Source organism: Spermophilus citellus (genome assembly GCF_964194105.1).
Source record: "Spermophilus citellus genome assembly, chromosome: X".
NCBI classification, from domain to species: Eukaryota; Metazoa; Chordata; class Mammalia; order Rodentia; family Sciuridae; genus Spermophilus; species Spermophilus citellus.
In genome coordinates this window covers 104398331-104417116 of record NC_138190.1, presented here as the reverse complement: position 1 = coordinate 104417116, position 18786 = coordinate 104398331, and the positions used below count along the sequence as shown (strand labels likewise).

At 37.3% G+C, this 18786-nt stretch overlaps 1 protein-coding gene across 1 annotated transcript; it reads left to right on the top strand.

Annotated features, from left to right (window-relative positions):
• The first annotated feature begins 6661 nt into the window (after positions 1-6661).
• On the top strand, positions 6662-8403 carry LOC308639687 (uncharacterized protein). The gene is made up of 2 exons (XM_081277954.1): positions 6662-7263; positions 8024-8403. The coding sequence occupies exons 1-2, from the start codon at positions 6716-6718 to the stop codon at positions 8064-8066; spliced, it is 591 nt and encodes a 196-aa protein (XP_081134080.1). The 5' UTR covers positions 6662-6715; the 3' UTR covers positions 8067-8403.
• Positions 8404-18786: the final 10383 nt, after the last annotated feature.

The window sequence follows — 18786 nt, the reverse complement described above, 5'->3', positions numbered from 1 at the left end:
TGAAAGCCTAGATTTATTCAATTATGAATATTTGCAGTTCTTTTACTCTTCAAAAATACTGTATTTGTAGAGAGAAGGTTTGAAAATCAACTAAATTTCTGATTTGCTGACATACATACATAGCTGTTAGTAGTTGGCCCTGAGTAGAAGGGGGTAGAAGTAAAGGTAAAGGTGGGTGTGGACATAGGACATTTAATTTATTATGTTATATACATCATTTTTTGAATAAAGAATGTGTGGCACTTTTACAATTATATGTTTTTTCTTTTTTTATTGATTATTTAAAGCATTACATAGCTCATGATATATCATCTTTCATACATTTGACTCAAATTGTGTTTTGAACTCCCATTTTCACCCCAAATACAGATTGCAGAATCACATCTGTTACATATTCACATTTTTACATAATGCCATATTAGTGACTGTTGTATTCTGCTACCTTTCCTATCCCCTACTATCCCCCCTCCCCTCCACTCCCCTCCCATCTTCCCTCTCTACCTCCCCTGCTGTTGTTCAATTCTCTCCCTTTTTTCCCTCCCCCTTGCCCCTCATAACCTCTTATAATTTTATGTATCATTGAAGGTCTCCTACTATTTCCATGTGCTTTCCCTTCTCTCTCCGTTTCTCTCCCCCAATTCGTCTTTGTTTACTGTAGTCTTTTCCTCATGCTCTTCCTTCCTGTTCTGTTCTTAGTTGTTTTTTTCAATTTCAACTGAATAATATATAATTGAATAGAGGTAAAAACAGAGTTCTTTGGGAACAGGACTGGATAAGAATATTTATAGGGCTAATCAATGGAAGAATTACAATGCTCTCAGCTTTGAAATCAAAGTGATAATAATAATAATAAGTGAATAAAGCAGAGAACCTAATATAAAATTGGTCAGATGACCTGAACTTATTCTCAAAAGAAGATAACCAAATATTTTTTAAAGCTATAGACTTTTTCCTTCCAAATGCATTTTCTTAGGCAGTCCATTAAATTAGTATCCATATTTATGTATTTTATCTAACTCAAATTCCATGGTCAACCATAATCATTTTCATACACATGTCCTTGACTTTCTTACCTCTATAACTTTGTCACATTTGGGAAAGTCATAATCTCAATTGAATACAACTTCGTTCCATGTGTATACTTAAAAAACTGATTATAATTGGAGAAAATAACGCACAATAATTAATTGCCACACATTTAAAGAAGGTATTAAATGATGCTTTCGATGCAACTAAAATATCTTTTTTTTTTGATACTGGAAATTGAACCCAGGGATGCTTTATCACTGAGCCACATCCCTAGCCCTTTTAATGTTTAATTTTGAGATAGGGTCTTCCTAAGGACTCAGGTCCTCCCTGAGTTGCTAAAGTGGCTTTGAACTTGTAATCCTCATGTCTTAGCCTCCCAAGTTGCTGGGAATACAGGTGGATACCACTGTACCTGGCTTATTGTTTGTTATTGGACCATTAAATTTCCCATTTCACAGCTTTTCTGGCTTCAAAATTCAAATGTCATCTCCTCCATCCTCTCTCAACTGATGACTTTGTTTCCTATTTTTCAGTGAAAATGGAATAAATTAAACAAGAATCTCCACAAACTGGTACCATTACTACTGTTATTTACTTAGCAATGTCTATGCCTATTATGGCTTGGATTTAGCATGTCTCCCCAAATCTGATGTGTTTGGAGGTGAGAATTCTAGGAAATAATTGAATCATGAGAGCTTTAATCTCATTCGTGGGTAAACCCATTATGGATTAATAATTTGAATAGATTATTGGGAGATGATAGAAACTGTAGAGGTAGTGCCTAGCTGGAGGAAGTAGGTCACTGGGGGCAAGTCCTGTAAGGATATATATTCTCCCCAGACCCTTCCTTTCTCTCTGTCTTTGCTTTCTGGCTTTCATGAGCTGATCATCTTTCTTCCATCATGCCCTTCCACCATGATGTTCTTATCTCACCTCCGGCCCAAATCATAGAACCAGGTGACCATGGACTGAAATCTTTGAAACTGTGAGCCCCAAATAAACGTTTCTTCCTTTAAATTGTTCACATCATTTATTTTGTTCACAGTAAACAAATGATGGCTAACACAATGCTGATCTACTCTAAATTCCTGTACATTATAAAGATGAATTTCTCTTACTCTTCTCTATAACCATTATTTTTGCGCTAGATTACACATTCTTTTGCCTACTTTTACCTTGAGCTCCAGCAGTTCTTCCTTTTCTCTCCTTCACAATTATTATTTATTGCATTCCAATGGATTATTCTAAAAACTACGAATTTCCTGATTTATTTTGACATTTAAAAATGCTCCTTGATCTCAATTCCCTGTTAACACCATATTCTTTTACTCGACTTTCATAAGAAAACTTTAAAATTTATCAACACTAGTTCTCCAATTCTCTCATCTCATCTCATCCTTTATCTCCTGCATTGCTTCTCTTTTTCTCTTTCATGTCCATTCCTGCACATATTTTATTATAATTTCCATAGAGTAAAATAATTATTTTGAAAATGTTTTATTGAGTCTTTACAGATATGTACAGTCTCAAAATCATCTTCAAATCAGAAAATAAAATATTTACATTGATCTAGAAATGTTTCCTCATGTCCCTTTCCAGTCAAACTCTACCTCCACTTCAAGTAAACAGTGTTTCTATTTATATAGGGATAGATTACTTAAATCTATTCTTAAATGTTGATGAACTCAATAGTTATTAGATATTTATTTTTTATATCTAGATTCTACAGTTCTGTATTGTAAGGCTTGAAGATCCATATCTTTTGGGGGGATTTTTGAGCTTCCCAGGGCACAAAAGGTTAAGTGGTTGAGTTTTCCTGCTTATTCTGTCATGCCTCTTATTCAAGCAAGAAAAGTCCCACCACCTAGCTAATCTTATATGAAACAAGCTGTAGGCCCTCTGTTTCTCTGTTGTAACAGATTTAACTTCTCCACTTAATGTGAAATTATTTAAAGAAGCCAATCACACACTCCTAGGGAACCAGGGTCATACCATTGTTCCTTCACTAAAAAGCTTCACCCCCACCCCTTTTGGTCCATTCTGCTCCCAAGTTCATGTGGCTCTGCATGGCATATAGTATCCTCCTCCATGAGGCTGTGGATAGAGTATATATGACTAATAAATGATGCCAAATATCATCTGTTGAGTTCCAGGTATCTCGTATTCAACCATTCCCAGAGTCCTAGGGCCTGACTCCCTCTCTCACTGACAAAGTGAATAGTGAAGGATATGGAAAATAGGCCCCAGGACATTTCTCCTATCTACAGCTCTTCCCCCACCTGCCTTGTGAGTCCTAAATTGGAAATTGGTCATATAAAGGCTCAGGCCTTAGTCAGGGGAAGGCAGGAAGGAAAACAGGAGAACACAGAAGACTGGCATCTGATTCCCCACCCTAGTGAATAAGCTGATCCCAATAACTTCTCTGCCTACCTTCCTGTTTCACCCTAATTGATCCACTGACCCTAATAAACCCCAGGAAACTACCTTCCTGCCCCACCCTAAATGAAGCATATAAAACTCAGACCCTTGTCTTGGTCCAAGCTCCTTGTCTTCCCTGAAGATGAGCCTCTCAGTGTTTGCTTGATTTTTCTGCTAAATAAAAAAACTAGCTGATCCCAGGGTGGCTTCCTGCCTTCATTCTTTGTGCTTACATTTTTGGTTCCCTGACTGGGAACCCTCTTAAAGCTCCTTTATGCTTACAAATAGAGGTGATCAAAATCAGCTTCATGGGCTGGGTTGTGGCTCAGCAGTAGAATGCTCACCCGGTACATGCAAGGCGCTGGGTTAATCCTCAGCACCATGTAAAAATAAACAAATAAAATAAAGGTATTGTGTCCAACTACAACTATATATATATATATATATATATATATATATATATATATATATATATCAACTTCATGTTTTAAAAGTTTTTTATACTGTTGTTTGCATTACCAGCTTGTTTCTTCTATTGCTGAGTAGAAGTCTATTGTGTGAATATAATATGATTTGTTTACTCAATTCTATATTCATTGATATTGGAATGATTTTAATATATGAAGCTAAAGCTTCTATTAATGTCCTTATAACAGTACTTTTGTGGATGTAGGTTTTCCTATGTCTAGTTTAAATATCTAGGAGTATAATTGTTTGGTCATGTTAAGTAATATGTTTAAATTTATGGGAAATTGCCAAAATGTTTCCCAAAGTAGTTGTATTATTTTACCTCTCCCACACACTCCCTTGGTTATTTCCAATCTCTTGGCTTTAAATACCATCCATATGCTAAAGAAAACCAAATTCATTTCATTATTCTAACTTTCACCCAAACTTAGGATTTGTATATCCAAATGCCTACTTGATACTTTTTGAATTTTTAAAAATATTTCTTAACTCATCCTACCCCAAATTGAACTCTTAATAAGCTACCTGATGCCAGGTCTTCCCAGAGACCTCTACATTATAGTTAATAATAACTTCAAACCATGAAGCTCATAATTGAATACATTATTTTTTATTTCACAGCTCATGTCTACTCCATTAGTGAATTCGATAGATCTAACTTCAAAATGTATCCAGATTTCAATCATTTATTGCCAAACACTCTGCTGCAACCCTAATCAAAACAATCATTTTTGCTTCCTATAATAGCCTCCTAATTTATTTTCCTTGCACCTTACCCCTTTCTTTCCTCCACATACATAGCCTGTTTTAACATGGTATCCACAGTGATATTTTTAAACAAATTTTTTAGTTGTTGATGGACCTTTATTTTATTTATTTTTATGTGGTGCTGAGAATCAAATCCAGTGCCTCACATATGCTAGGCAAGTGCTCTACCACTGAGCCACAATCCCAGCCCACAGTGTTATTTTTATAGTATCCTTATCTAATCTTTCTAGTCCATCCATATTGACCTCCTCACTCGTCCTCAAAACATGCCAAGTACACTATCACTTTAGAGTCTTTGCTCTGGGTCTTCCCTTTTCCTGGAATGTTTCCTACAGATACTTTCTTTACTAGGTCTTTCATATCTTTCAAATATTTGTTTTAAAAAATCAAATTTTCAGTGAGACTTATCATGGCAACACTATCTAACATTGTAAGGTTTTCTTCCTATTTGTATTTTTTAACTTTAAAATCAACTTTAACATGATAATTCATGGATGAGCCTTAAGCATAATGTGCTAAGTGAAATAAACTAGTCACAAAAAGACAATTACTGTATGATTCTACTCATTGACACATGCGAATCAGTCAAACTCATGGAAATAGAAAGTAGGATGTTATTTGCCATGGGCTGGGGAAGTGAGAAAATAGGAATTGTTAATATCTTCAGTTAGTATAGCATTTCAGTTTTGCAAGACAAAAAAGTTCTAGAGGTCTGTTGCAAGCAATATACATATAGTTAACACTATTTTACTAAATGTTCAACAATGGTTACAATGGTATATTTTGTGGCAAGTTTCTTTTTTTTTTTTTTAACCACAATGAAAATGAAAGCAGTAAGTCAGCACCTCTTGGTTCAGTCACCAGTACAAAAAGAAATTAAGTTTAACAAAATACAGGGAAAAAATAACTTTGACATGGTGCCAACTTTGACATGTAAAGAGCTTAGAGGTCATAATCCTCATACTTACAAAAAAACGAGAAAGATGGATGAACTGAAAATCGATGACATTTTTTTGGAATTATCAAAAAAGGGCAGGAAAAATGCCATTCTTAAATCTGGAGAGAGTCCAGAGTTACAAGCCAGTTCTTTTCACCTGAACAGAGGCCACTAAATCCACAAAGTGATAGGAACATATCAATAATTTTTGTGGGAAGCCATTCTAACACGTGATTGGGTGACTCCCGTTAAGGGCCTGAGGCGCTTTGGCTCTGTCGAAGCTTTCCCGACCCTTTCCTGATGAGAGAGCCCATCTGTGTGGGAGTGTGCCTGACCACTGACCCCGGGGACCCAATCACTGACCCTGACCTTGGAGTGCAGCCCCCCCTCAACCTTCATTGGATGGAATTCTCCCCTGAATCTCTTGTTCCCCAATAAAGGGCTACTCCCAGGCGTGTTCGCTCTCTCTCTCTCCTGCTAGCCCTGAGTAATCCTCGCTGCCCTGCTGGGCGGCTAGAGGTGGGAACCAGAGAGGGGAGCCGTCTTGGACCTAGCAATATAAATAAGGTAACTGGTCTGTGTGTTTTATTTAGATCTCTTCTAACTAACTTTATGCCTAGAACCTCATTAATGAGACCACTGCGCAGGACGCGTGGTAGAATTGGCGCCCACGAGGGGGGCATTCTAGATTAGTTAGATTGAGTGGGAGCGTGCTATAAAGATAAGGAAAAAAATAAAGATAAAGGAAGATAAGGAATAAAAATAAAGGTAAAGGAAGAGGTGACAATTGGGTCACAAAAGTACCTGGAGATATTGAAGGAAAGAGACCTTAAATTACTTAAAATGGGAAATTCAACTTCTACGGATAAGGAAATGTATCTGACTATTTTAGACAGTATAATTAATCAGAAAGGAAAACAGATAAAGAAAACTCAGTTATTACAATTTTTAAAGATTGTAGGTGAATATTGTCCTTGGTTTTGTGAACAGGAATCTCCAAATTTACTTACTTGGGAGAAATTAGGAAGGAAGTTACAGAGAGTCTGTCTTTCTAATGAACTACCTGGAGGCATAGAAAATATACAGAAAACTTGGATGGCCCTAGAAGTTTGTCTTTTTGAATATATGGGCCAAAGTTTGTGGCCCCCTGAGGACCTTTTAAAAGGCATTCAACGAGCTGTTAGGTCTATTCAAATGGAGAATCAGCCTGAGGCTAAGTTAATTCACTTTCCCTTAAGCCATTTAAAAACAAAGGCACTAGGGGCCAAGCCAAAGGTTAGAAATGTGAACTTAAACTCGCAAGATCAGGCTAGCCCGCAGGCAGATTGTACAGAACAACATCATAGAGGAGAAACCTCCCAAATCCTAGAGAGCCCTCCGGAAGAGGTAGATGATCTTGTTAGAGAGGAAAATACGGAAGAGACTCCTAGAGGGGCTCAGGGTTCTTCTCAACCACGTGATTTAGAAACCCAAATTCAAAATGGCGATAGTGCAGAGTCTGACCGCGGCTCACAGTCTGAGGAAGAGGAATCAGATGTTGAAATACAGGACTTAGAGAGAAATTTTAATAGGCTGCGTTTAACACCGCCTGCCCAAGCTATTCGAATTCGGCCAGTACCTGCTAGAAGGACCAAATTTAACAGGTATGCTGAATTAAAAATGACTTTTCTTACCCTAGTCCAGCAAGGTATTAAGAAGGCTCAAGAAATGGGAGAGGATACTACTGGTTTTCACCTCTTTCCAGTTTTTGAGCAAACTAATGAGCAAGATCAGAGAGTTAGAGTTCATGCTGTAACCCCATTTAAAACTATTAAAGAATTAAAAAATGCATGTGAGACGTATGGTCCAAATTCACCTTTTGTACAGAGTCTGATAGAAAATATTTGCTCACAACCCCTTCCTCCTAGCGATTGGATTTCTTTAGCCAGATTTTGTCTGAGCGGGAGATGTTACGTTTGTGGAAAAAATAATCATTTTGCGTGCAAGTGTCGCATGCGCGGTTTTAAGTTCAGAGCTCCATTTACTAACGATAATAGATATTGCAGGACTCAGCGCCACGCGGTAGATTCAGATGGCACGGATGAGCCCGCCTTCTTGTCATCATTTCCGCCTAGCCGGAACACAAACTTCCGGTCGGCCCGCCCCCAGGACGAAAATGAGGAAGTAGGTGGTCGCGCAATGTGACGTCATTGCACCAACCATGGGGGCCGCCATCTTTAGATTTACCGGAGCAGAACAAACAGTTTCCGTGCCGACCATGGGGGCCGCCATCTTTAATTTTACCGGAGCGGAACAAACAGTTTCCGTACAAACCCCTAATGATTTTCAAGGCTTTTAAGAGAGATTAATTGGCTAAAGCCATCCTTAAAACTAACTACTTCTAAATTAAGTCCTTTATTTCAGATATTACAAGGAAATCCTTCTCCAACCTCTCCACGTCAGCTAACCCTGGAGGCCAAAACAGCTCTAAGGAAAGTAGAAATTGCAATTAAAAATGCACAGCTTACTAGAATAGATCCTAAAGAAATAGTGTATTTATTAATATTTCCAACTGAGCATACCCCAACAGGAGCCATATGGCAAAGATTAGGAGTTACTGAGTGGATTTATTTATCCCACTCCCCTCAAAAAACATTAATTCCTTTTCATGATTCTATAGCTCAATTAGTAATTAAAGGTAGAACTAGGATATTACAGTTAATTGGATCTGAGCCTGATATTATAATTATTCCATTTTCTGTTCAACAGACTAATTGGCTTTTTCAAACTTCTAGCTCATGGCAGATAGCCTTTGCAGATTTTCCTGGGCAGATAGATAGCCATTATCCTCGTGATACAATTGTAGAATTTGCATCATTAACGTCACTTATCTTTCCAAAAATTGTACGTTCTTATCCAATAGAGGAAGCTTTATCGGTGTTCACGGATGCTTCCAACTCCGGTAAGGCAGGTTTCTTCAGCCGTGTTCACACAGAGGTAATACAAACTTCTTATACTTCTGCCCAAAGAGCAGAGCTTCAAGCTCTGATTTGTGCCTTAGATTATTTTTCAAATGAGCCTATTAATATCTATTCTGACAGCTTATATGCAGTCGGAGTTACCAAAAATATTGAAACCTCAGTTATTGGGTTTACTTCATCACAGGAGTTATTTGAATTATTTCATAATTTACAAAAGACAGTGCTAATGCGAAAGTACCCATGTTTCATAGGACACATACCTGCCCATACTAATCTTCCTGGACCTCTAGTTTCAGGTAATGACAAAATTGATAAGTTAGTAGCTTTTTGTCAACAGATGTCTTTGTATGACTGTGCCTTAGCTTCCCATTCCTTACATCATCAAAAGGCTTCTAGCTTACGTAAAAAATTTAGTATTACCAGAGAACAATCTCGTCAGATTGTAAGCCAATGCCCTAAATGTGTTATTCACACTCCATCTCTGCCATCAGGGGTAAATCCCCGTGGATTAAAACCAAATCAAATATGGCAAATGGATGTAACTAATATTCCTCAATTTGGTAAGCAATGTTATGTGCATGTCATAGTGGACACTTATTCTAGATTTATTTTTGCCACAGCATGGAAAGATTTACAGACTGGTCAGTGGAAGGGTCTAGACCCGGTAATAATGTGGGGAAAAGGCCATGCTTATATCTTCCCAGAAGGTGCTTTCCGTCCTATTTGGGTGCCTGAATGTGCTATCAGACATGGAGGAGATAGAACCCAGATTCAAGCGACTGAGGATCGACCCGGAGGAGACACTACCCAGAAGGAGGAGATATCGAAAAAAGATAAAGAAGGACCAGATTGAACCAGCCGAAAAGCTGATTTCGTGGAAAGATGTGAAGAAGCTAACAACCCAGGCTTCCCGAATACTTCGACGCCTAGGAAAGAACAGGACCCCAGTCTTGATGGTAGCAACAGTAATTGCCCTACTGGGCTGTCAGGTAAAAGGGAATCAAGTAGACACTTCTTGGACATATTTCCCAGATCCACCCCTGGTACACCCAGCTGTATGGACTGGAGAATCTATTCCAGTATTTACTAATGACTCATTCATGATGGGAGGATTTACAGATACTCATATTACTCCCAATCATGTGACTAGATTTAATTATTCTGGCTACAGTGCCCAATTACCTTTGTGTCGGTCACATGATAAACATGCTGGCTGTCTGAAAGTATCATTTGAAGAAAAGACAGTGATTGGTAAACCTAGACTCTATTTATGGGGACTTAAAACCTAATACTAGATCAGTAATTAAGATGGGACTTTCCCATAACAAGCCAGTCATTTCTGCAAAACCTCCACCAATACCCCACTGTCCAAATAGTTCTATAATTGAGATCGGCACCTTCCCTAAATGGATGGATTGTGTAAATACCTTTCCTGTACAACATAAGGTATCTAAAGATAGTGGGTATAATTTAGACTGGTCTCCAAAATTTGATAAGAGACAATTATGAAGAAATTCTGCTATGATTCCTGCAGGATTTGTTAGTAATATTTTGACTTATAGTGAAGGAGGTGTTCAAAGAGATATTTGGCATTTAATTGTTGCCTCATAGTATTTACATTTTACAGATAAACCTTTACCAAAATTTGTCGGCAAGAACTGTAAAGAGGGATCTTGCTATGGCTTAAGAGCTTGTGTCCAATCTCCTTATGTTTTAATTATTGGAAATGTAAAAGTTAAATGGATGGAAGACAGATATGTTGTTACTTGTAATAAGTGCAACCTAACCAATTGTATTACTAGGTATAATGGAGGAAAAGGAGTGCTGATACTTCATCAGCCCTCTTTTGTTTTATTACCTGCTAATATTTCAGAGCCATGGTATGCTGATGCTGGTTTTCAAGTCTTGCAGCAAATTCATGCCCAGCTAACAAGACCTAAGCGTGCTATTGGAGTCATAATTGTTGGTGTGTTAGCGCTGGTCTCTTTTATTGCCTCAACTGTCTCTGCGTCTCTGACATTGTCTCAGAATATTCAGCATGCAAAATTTCTTAATAATTTAGCTCAAAATACTTCCAAGGCTCTGTGTAATCAAGTAAATATTGATGAAAGGATTGAGACTAAATTAAATGCCTTAGAGGCGACTGTTATAGACATAGGTAATGAACTTTCAGCCTTAAAATTTAAAGAAAGGCTTAAATGCCATGCTAATTATAAGTATGTATGTGTTACAGCTGCCAAGTACAATGCTTCTCTCTGGGATTGGGAGAAGGTTAAAAACCATTTATTAGGTGTTTGGCAAAATAGTAATAATAGCTTGGATATTCTGGAACTCCATCACCATATCCAAGACATTCAAAATAATAGAGCTGATTTTTCAGATCCTTCTTCTTTGGCTAACCAAATATTGAAGGAGTTAAATGGATTCAACCCTGGAAATATTCTTAAACACTCCGCTTGGTACATTATTGGATTATTCTCTTTGCTGTTAATTCTCTTTTGTATTGTAACTATAGGATGGTGAGTCTTCCAATCAAGAATCCAGGAACTCCAGAGAGTGAACCGTGGCCTCATTGTTAAGAAAAGAAAGGGGGGATATGTGGGAAGCCATTCTAACACGTGATTGGATGACTCCCGTTAAGGGCCTGAGGCGCTTTGGCTCTGTTGAAGCTTTCCCAACCCTTTCCTGATGAGAGAGCCCATCTGTGTGGGGGTGTGCCTGACCACTGACCCTGGGGACCCAATCACTGACCCTGACCTTGGAGTGCAGCCCCCCCTCAACCTTCATTGGATGGAATTCTCCCCTGAATCTCTTGTTCCCCAATAAAAGGCTACTCCCAGGCGTGTTCGCTCTCTCTCTCTCCTGCTAGCCCTGAGTAATCCTCGCTGCCCTGCTGGGCAGCTAGAGGTGGGAACCAGAGAGGGGAGCCATCTCAGACCTAGCAATATAAATAAGGTAACTGGTCTGTGTGTTTTATTTCGATCTTTTCTAATTAACTTTATGCCTAGAACCTCATTAATGAAACCACTGTGCAGGACGCGTGGTAGAAATTTTGAGTGTCAAACATTGTGAGAGTGAGAAATTTCACAGGAAGTCCCTAAATTTTCATAAGTTTTACCTTGAAAAAGCCCATCAGATTATAATGGTAAAGAGCAAAAAATACTCAATCTTCACTCTAGCAAGAGGAGAAAAGTAACATAGCCAAGACCCTTCTTTCTAGGGGAACAGATTTTATTAGAGCTATATGCAATGTCATAGAAAACATTCCCTTTGCTTTAGCCTCCTCCAATCTTTCTGTCTTACCTATGGAGGAGAAACCTATAAATATTAGTAAATATCACAGCTCAAGAATACAGACCTACTGAAAAATTGATATTAAATATAAAAATATTTAAATATTAAAATAGTTCACTTTTGTTTTAAAAATAATGAACACTACTTTTAGTTTTTTGAAGAAACTCCATTTTTTTTTCTATTACGGTTGTCCTAATTTATATTCCCAACAATAGTGTACAAGGGTTCTCTTTTCTTTACATTATTGCCACCACTTACCTTCATTTATTTATGCTAGCCATTCTGACAGGTGTGAAGTAATATCTTACTATGATTCTAATTTGCATTTCCCTGATGATTAAGGATATTGATTTTTTTTCGTATGTGTTGGGTATTTATATGTCTTATTTTGAAAATTTTCTGTTCAGGTCCTTGGCCAGTTTTTTTTAATCAAGATGTTTCTTTTCTCACTGAGTTGTTTCAGTTCCTTATTTATAAACCAAATGATGGAGAAATCCCACTTGTGGATCTGCACCTTAAGGATTTGAATCTATTATATTGAAGAGCTATTTGTGCCCCTCCATGTTCATTTCAGTACTGTTCACCATAGCCAAGGTATTTTGGGAGCCTATTAATTGTTCATCCAATTTCTTCAATAGATATAGACCTGTTCAAATGATTTATTTTTTTCTTGTGTGAGTTTTGCTTTAGTTTATTTTTTAATTGACCCATTTTATCTAAGTTATTAAATTTGTGGACATGTAGTTATTCATAATATTACTTTATTATTCTTATGTGTCCATGAGATCAGTAGGGATTACCTCTCTTTAATTTCAGATATTGGTAATTTGTGTTTTTTTTCTTTTATTCATGGTCAGCTTAACCTACAGGCTTATTGATTGTGTTTATCTTTTTAAAGAACCAGCTTTCAGTTTTATTGATTTTTCTCCATTGTTTTCCTCTTTCTAATTTATTTCTATTTCTGCTCAATTTTTTTATTTATGATGCTAGACTCTATATTCTGCCATGTTGATTCAATTGTACTTCTATTGTGCTCTCCCTATTCAATTTAGCAGCTGTGCATCTATGCATAACATGTAAACCTTTAGTGTACAGAGAAGACAAGTTTTTTTTTTCCCTAAGAGATGAGTTGATCTAATAAGAGTCTTCATCAAGGATAGCACCTCTGAGGTGTAGTCATCAAAGGCTCAGTCTCTTCCACCTATCTGATGGACCTGTCTATGAATGTGTCTTAGTTTTTTGTTGCTGTGACCAAAATATCTGACAAGAACATCTTAGAAGAGGAAAAGTTTACTTGAGCTCATGGGTTTAGATAGTTTATAGTCAGCTGACCTCATTGCTCTGGGTACAAGGTTAGGCAGAACATCATAGTGGAAGGGCATGGCAGAGGGAAGCTGTTCACCTTATGGCATCCAGAAAGTAGAGAGAGGGGAAGGGGCCACAGGAAGATGAAACCTTCCAGCGAACTCCCCCAGTGACCCACCTCCTCCAGCTATGCCCACCTGCCTACAGTTACCACCCAATCAGTCCATTCAAACTAGGATGGACTATTTGGGTTAGCTCTGGCAATTCAATAATTTTATCTCCAAACATTTCTGCATTAATCCAGGAGTTTTGGGGAACACCTTATATTCAAACCGTAATAAGAAGGTGTTTGCATGACAAAGTAAAAGCATATTTAGTTTCATGGAGTTATGATGCTTTTGTTTAGGGAGATTATGTCCTTGAAATATCAAAGAAAAACGAAACCCTGAATATCTCTTCATCTATATTTGGGGAAATATTGCCAAGGGAAAAGTCTCCATAGACTTGCAGACTCTGTGGCACTAAATAAGTATGCAGAGTCTAAGCCTGACAGCATTCATAGTCTTTAGTTCCCCATGTGAAAATTACTTCATGCTCATGACAATTAGGATTAGGATTTACTGCAGGTGACAAAAAACATTTAAAATGTAGTTGCTTAAATACTTTACAAATGTATTTTCTCTCATGTAAAAGTCTGGAGCTTCATGGTGCTTTAGTCAGCTTTTTCTCTGCTATAATCAAAACACCTGACAAAAACAATTTTAAAGGAGGAAAAGTTTATTTGGGGTCTCACAGTTTCATAGGACTCAGTCCATAGATGTCCTACTCTATTGCTCTGGGCACTAGATGAGGTAGAGCGTCAGAGTGAAAGGTGTGGTGAAAGAAAGCATCTGGGAACATGGCACCAGAAAGCAGAGAGAGAAGAGACTTCTCTCACTACCGGCAAAATATCTACCCCAAAGGCACATTCCCTAACAATTCACTTCCTCCAGCTACATCATTCCTGCTTACAGTTTTCACCCAGTTAATCTCTATCAGGGGATTAATGCACTGATTAGGTTAAGATTTTCATAAACCAATCTCCTCACCTCTAAATTTTCTTGCATTGTCTCACACATGAGCTTTTGGGGACACCTAATATTGAAACCATAACACTGAGTTCTGAAGCATCACCTGCATTATGGGCAGCAGGACAGAGGAAACGTTGAAATAAAAGACACAGAATATAAACTCCAGTATTTTTATAAGAAAGGTCTTGAAAGCTGTTACATGTTACTTTTATCTGATTGGCCAGAAGTTAATCATAGATCAAATGTAGGAATGTTCAAAAATCCATTCATTTTTCTGGGCAGCAATATTCCCAGCTAAAAATAGTTGGCTAATTTAAAATGAAGGTCAGTGCTATTGTTTGAACATTTGTGTCTCCTCCAAAGTTCATGTTGAAATTTAATTCTTAATGCAACAGTATTAAAAGGTGGGACAATACTAGGTGATTAGACCACAAGGACTCTGCTCTTATAAATGGGGTTAGTGCCCTTACAAAAGGGTTGGAGAGAACCAGCTAAACATTTTTGTCCCTCTGTCTCTTTTGTCATGTGGGAACACATTGTTTGTTCCATCCAGAAGTTGCAGCCACAAGTAATGTCCTGGAAAAACAGAGCAATCCTCATGGACACACATAATCTGCCATCAACTTGATTTGGGACTTCTCAGCATTTTTAGCTGTAAGAAATTTCTATTATTTATAAGTTCCCCAGTCTATGGCATATTTTTGCAGCAGTACAGATCAAGATAGCCAGTATCAGGCTTAAGAAGGATGGAACAGCTTCTGACACAACCCTTCTTAATTAAGCTTCTTTTTGCTTACACATATGTGTAAGACAGTTGAGTGTGTGTGTGTGTGTGTGTGTGTGTGTGTGTGAGCAAGAGAGAGAGAGAGAGAGAGAGAGAGAGAGAGAGAGAGAGAGAGAGAGAGAGAGAGAAGCATTTTCATATGATCCTATATGGAATGGTATGAAATAAGACAGAGATAAGACAGTGGATAAAAACATACACTTGATTTCATTAAATTCTGTTGTGAACTTAAGGGTGTTATAAAAATAAAGTTTATTAATAATTAAGAAAAAGAATCATTAAAGGGGCTAGTAGTATACTGAGTAGTAGAATTTTACTTATTATGCACAAGGCCTTGGGTTCTTTTTGCAGTAATTTAAACAGAAAAAAAGCATGGACTTCAGGAAGCAGACCTCAGAATTCAACTCCAATTCTTTAAGTTGTATAACCTTGCACAAACTATTTTACCTTACCAAATCTTAGTTTCCCATGTGTGAAACTAAACTAATTATACCCACTAGTGGGATGACTATAATTTTTATCTCAGTAATGTATAAATTTCTGAAATATAGTGACACATTAAATTCAATAAATGGAAACTAAAAATATTTTATTATTTATGTGTATGCATACATATTTATATAAAGCTCACCAATTTGCCCATATAAAATGCTGTTTTTATTTGAATACTGGATGGATATGTTATGATAACTGAGATTCAAAATTGTTGAAGCATTATGTATTATTTTTCTGAAAGAGCTTCAAAGTCAGGAAACTTGAGTTTTAATGCAGGTAGCCTTGGGCAAGTCACTTTGCTTTTGTTTTTCTATTTCTTTTTCCTCTTCCTCATCCTTCTTCTTCTCTAATTTATAATGAAATTGCCCCAAACCTGAAGCCAGGGAAATCTGGTGGTTGGCAAAAGGAAAGGTAGTGGGCCCACTCTGCTGACCATATATGATACTTCTCTCCATGCATCTAGAACCTGTGTGTGTGTGCCTAAGATACAAAATACCTTATCCTTCTCCTAACTATTAGAGAATTTAGTCTACTGGGCAAGGGAAACCATGAAGCCAGACATTCTGCAATACCAGAGAGTCAATAAGTTCTCAAACCAGCTGTGTAATTTCCAGAGCCACCTGAATTTGCATTGAAGGAGGGCAGGGTGAAGTCTTGGTGATTAACTATGTACCTGGATCCACTATTGATTCTTCCCAAGAACCAAGAAATCCCTGAGAGCACACAAAACTACCATGCATTCTAGGGAGGGATCTGGCTATCAGGGTGGGACAGGACAGTTTGTAGAGTATCCTCAGGCTCACAGGCCCACAGCAAACACCCAGAGATGCCTAGGTTTATACAAGAAAGGGAGGGGGGTGTGGCAACCACTGGATGGATAGGCTTTGATGACTGAGATCCATGCAATTTTTTGAAATGAGAGCCTTATCTAGACATGGGTAAAAACAAATACACATCCCCAACCCCAGTGGAAGGCCACTATCTCCATGGGCAGAACTAATCATATGATACCCAGCCAACGTTTGGATGTTGCCCATGCCTTTGATGCTAGGCAGATTTAAAAACTGGAAGTACCTGAAAGAATTCTTTTCATGTTAAACACTTCAAGAAGAACTTTTTCATATATTTTTTCAATTTAACTTGTAGTTTCCTATGTTGGTTTGAGTAGCTTCCTATCACTTGTTATTTCAGATTTTTATATAACTTTTTGAAATAGTTTAAGCATTTGTCCATTAAATTTTTCTTCTCTCTCATTTGTATTCCCTTCCCTCCTTTTTTCTTTATTCTCTTATCAATTTATCTTCTCTCATAATTCCCCCCAAATTTTGTTTTTATTTTTCAAATTTTAAATTTTTTCCCTATATTCCCTCTCCCCTCTACTTTGTATATACTTTAATTTTGGGGAGATGGGGGTACTGAAGATTGAGCTCAGGGGCACTCGACCACTGAGCCACATCCCTAGCCCTATTTTGTATTTGATTTAGAGACAGGGTCTCACTGAGTTGCTTAGCACCTCGCTTTTGCTGAGGCTGAATTTGAACTCACTATCCTCCTGCCTCAGCCTCCTGAGCCGCTGGGATTACAGGCATGCACCACTGCACCTGGCAGTTTAATGTTATTTTTATATCCAATATTACATAATCTTTCAGTGTATTATATATAATCACTCCTCCCACTTCTGCTCTTTGTTTAATGGATTGTTAGAGCACATTTTCAAAAAGTTTTTATTGTATGTTGATATATGGTTTGATTTCAAATTGTAGCTATAACTGTTATTTTCTCCTCTCAAAGTAGAGCTTGGGATTGAACATAACCACTTTGAACCCATTCAATGGTGCTTTGAACACATTGAGTGGATGCTTTGTGTCCCAGCCCAGGATGTATCACAGAAAGTGGCTCAAGAAAAAGAACCTCACGTAAAAGTGATAGATATATACCCCACCAAAAAAAGAGAAAACTTCAATATATAAAAAATATAACATGAGAAAACAAGGCAGTAAGATGCCTCCAAAAGTTCAAAATTCCCAAACAACTGAATCCATACACACTGATGTATAGGAAATGCCAATGAATTTTTTTAAAAAAATGATTAAAATTATGAATTAATTTAATGAACTAAGGAATGAACTAAGAAAGAATGCAGTATATGAAGGAGAATTTCATATATTAGGCCGCAAAGCAAGTTTTAACAAATATTAAAAAAAGAGAAAATCCCTTGAGTTTTTTTAAGAGCATAATGGATTTTAGAAATCAATAGCAAGAAAAAATAGAGAAACTGTACAAATAATTGGAGATTAAATATCATACTTTTGTTTTATGAGAAGATCACCGAAGAAATCAGGGGAGAAATTTGGAAGGTCTTAGAATCAAATGAAAATAGAAACACAAAATATCACAATCTGTGGCTTGTAACAAAGGCAATTTAAATAGGAACATTTATAGCTTTGAATGTCTACATAAAAAACAATTCAGAAAGATCTCAGGTAAATAATCCAATGATGCATGTCGAGGTATTAGGAAAACAAGAACAAACTAATGTCAAAACCAGTAGAAGGAAAGAAACAATAAAGATCAGAAGTGAAATTAGTGAGACAGAGAATGAAACAATGCTAACATCATGAATACTAACATCATGGACTCAGATTGGTGTCTGTCTGCCCACAGAGGAATGAATAAATAAATTGTGTTATATATATATGTAATTCTATTGTATAGATATGTGTGTGTACACACACACACACACACACACACACACACCCCAGAGTTTTATTCAGCCATAAAGAAGAAGGAAATCATGCTTTTTTACAAGAAAATAAATGGAACTGGAGAACATCATGTTAACTAAAATAAGTCAAGGGTCAAATGTATTCTTTCGGGCTGGGGATGTGGCTCAAGTGGTAGCGCGCTCGCCTGGCATGCATGTGGCCCGGGTTCGATTCTCAGCACCACATACAAACAAAGATGTTGTGCCCGCCGAAAAAAACTAAAAAATAAAGATTAAAAAATTCTGTCTCTCTCTCTCTCTCTCTCTCTCTCTCTCTCTCTCTCTGTCTCTCACTCTCTCTTAAAAAAATGTATTCTTTCATATGTGGGAGCTAGAAAGAAAAAAATGGGGATCTTATGAAAATAGAAGGTCAGGAGAGTGGAGGAAGGAGGTTGGGGGAGGGAGGAGAGGATGTAAAGGGAACGAACTGGAGATTTATATTGATCAAATTATGTTATGTGCATGCATGAACACACCAATGAAACCAACTATTC

What these genes read in the sequence shown, in the direction of transcription:
- LOC308639687 (XM_081277954.1), top strand. Translation starts at nt 6,716, where the DNA reads ATGGCCCTAGAAGTTTGTCTTTTTGAATATATGGGCCAAAGTTTGTGG. An exon ending in AGAAGGACCAAATTTAACAG is followed by an intron (nt 7,264 to 8,023) that starts GTATGCTGAATT and finishes CCTTTATTTCAG; the next exon opens with ATATTACAAGGAAATCCTTC.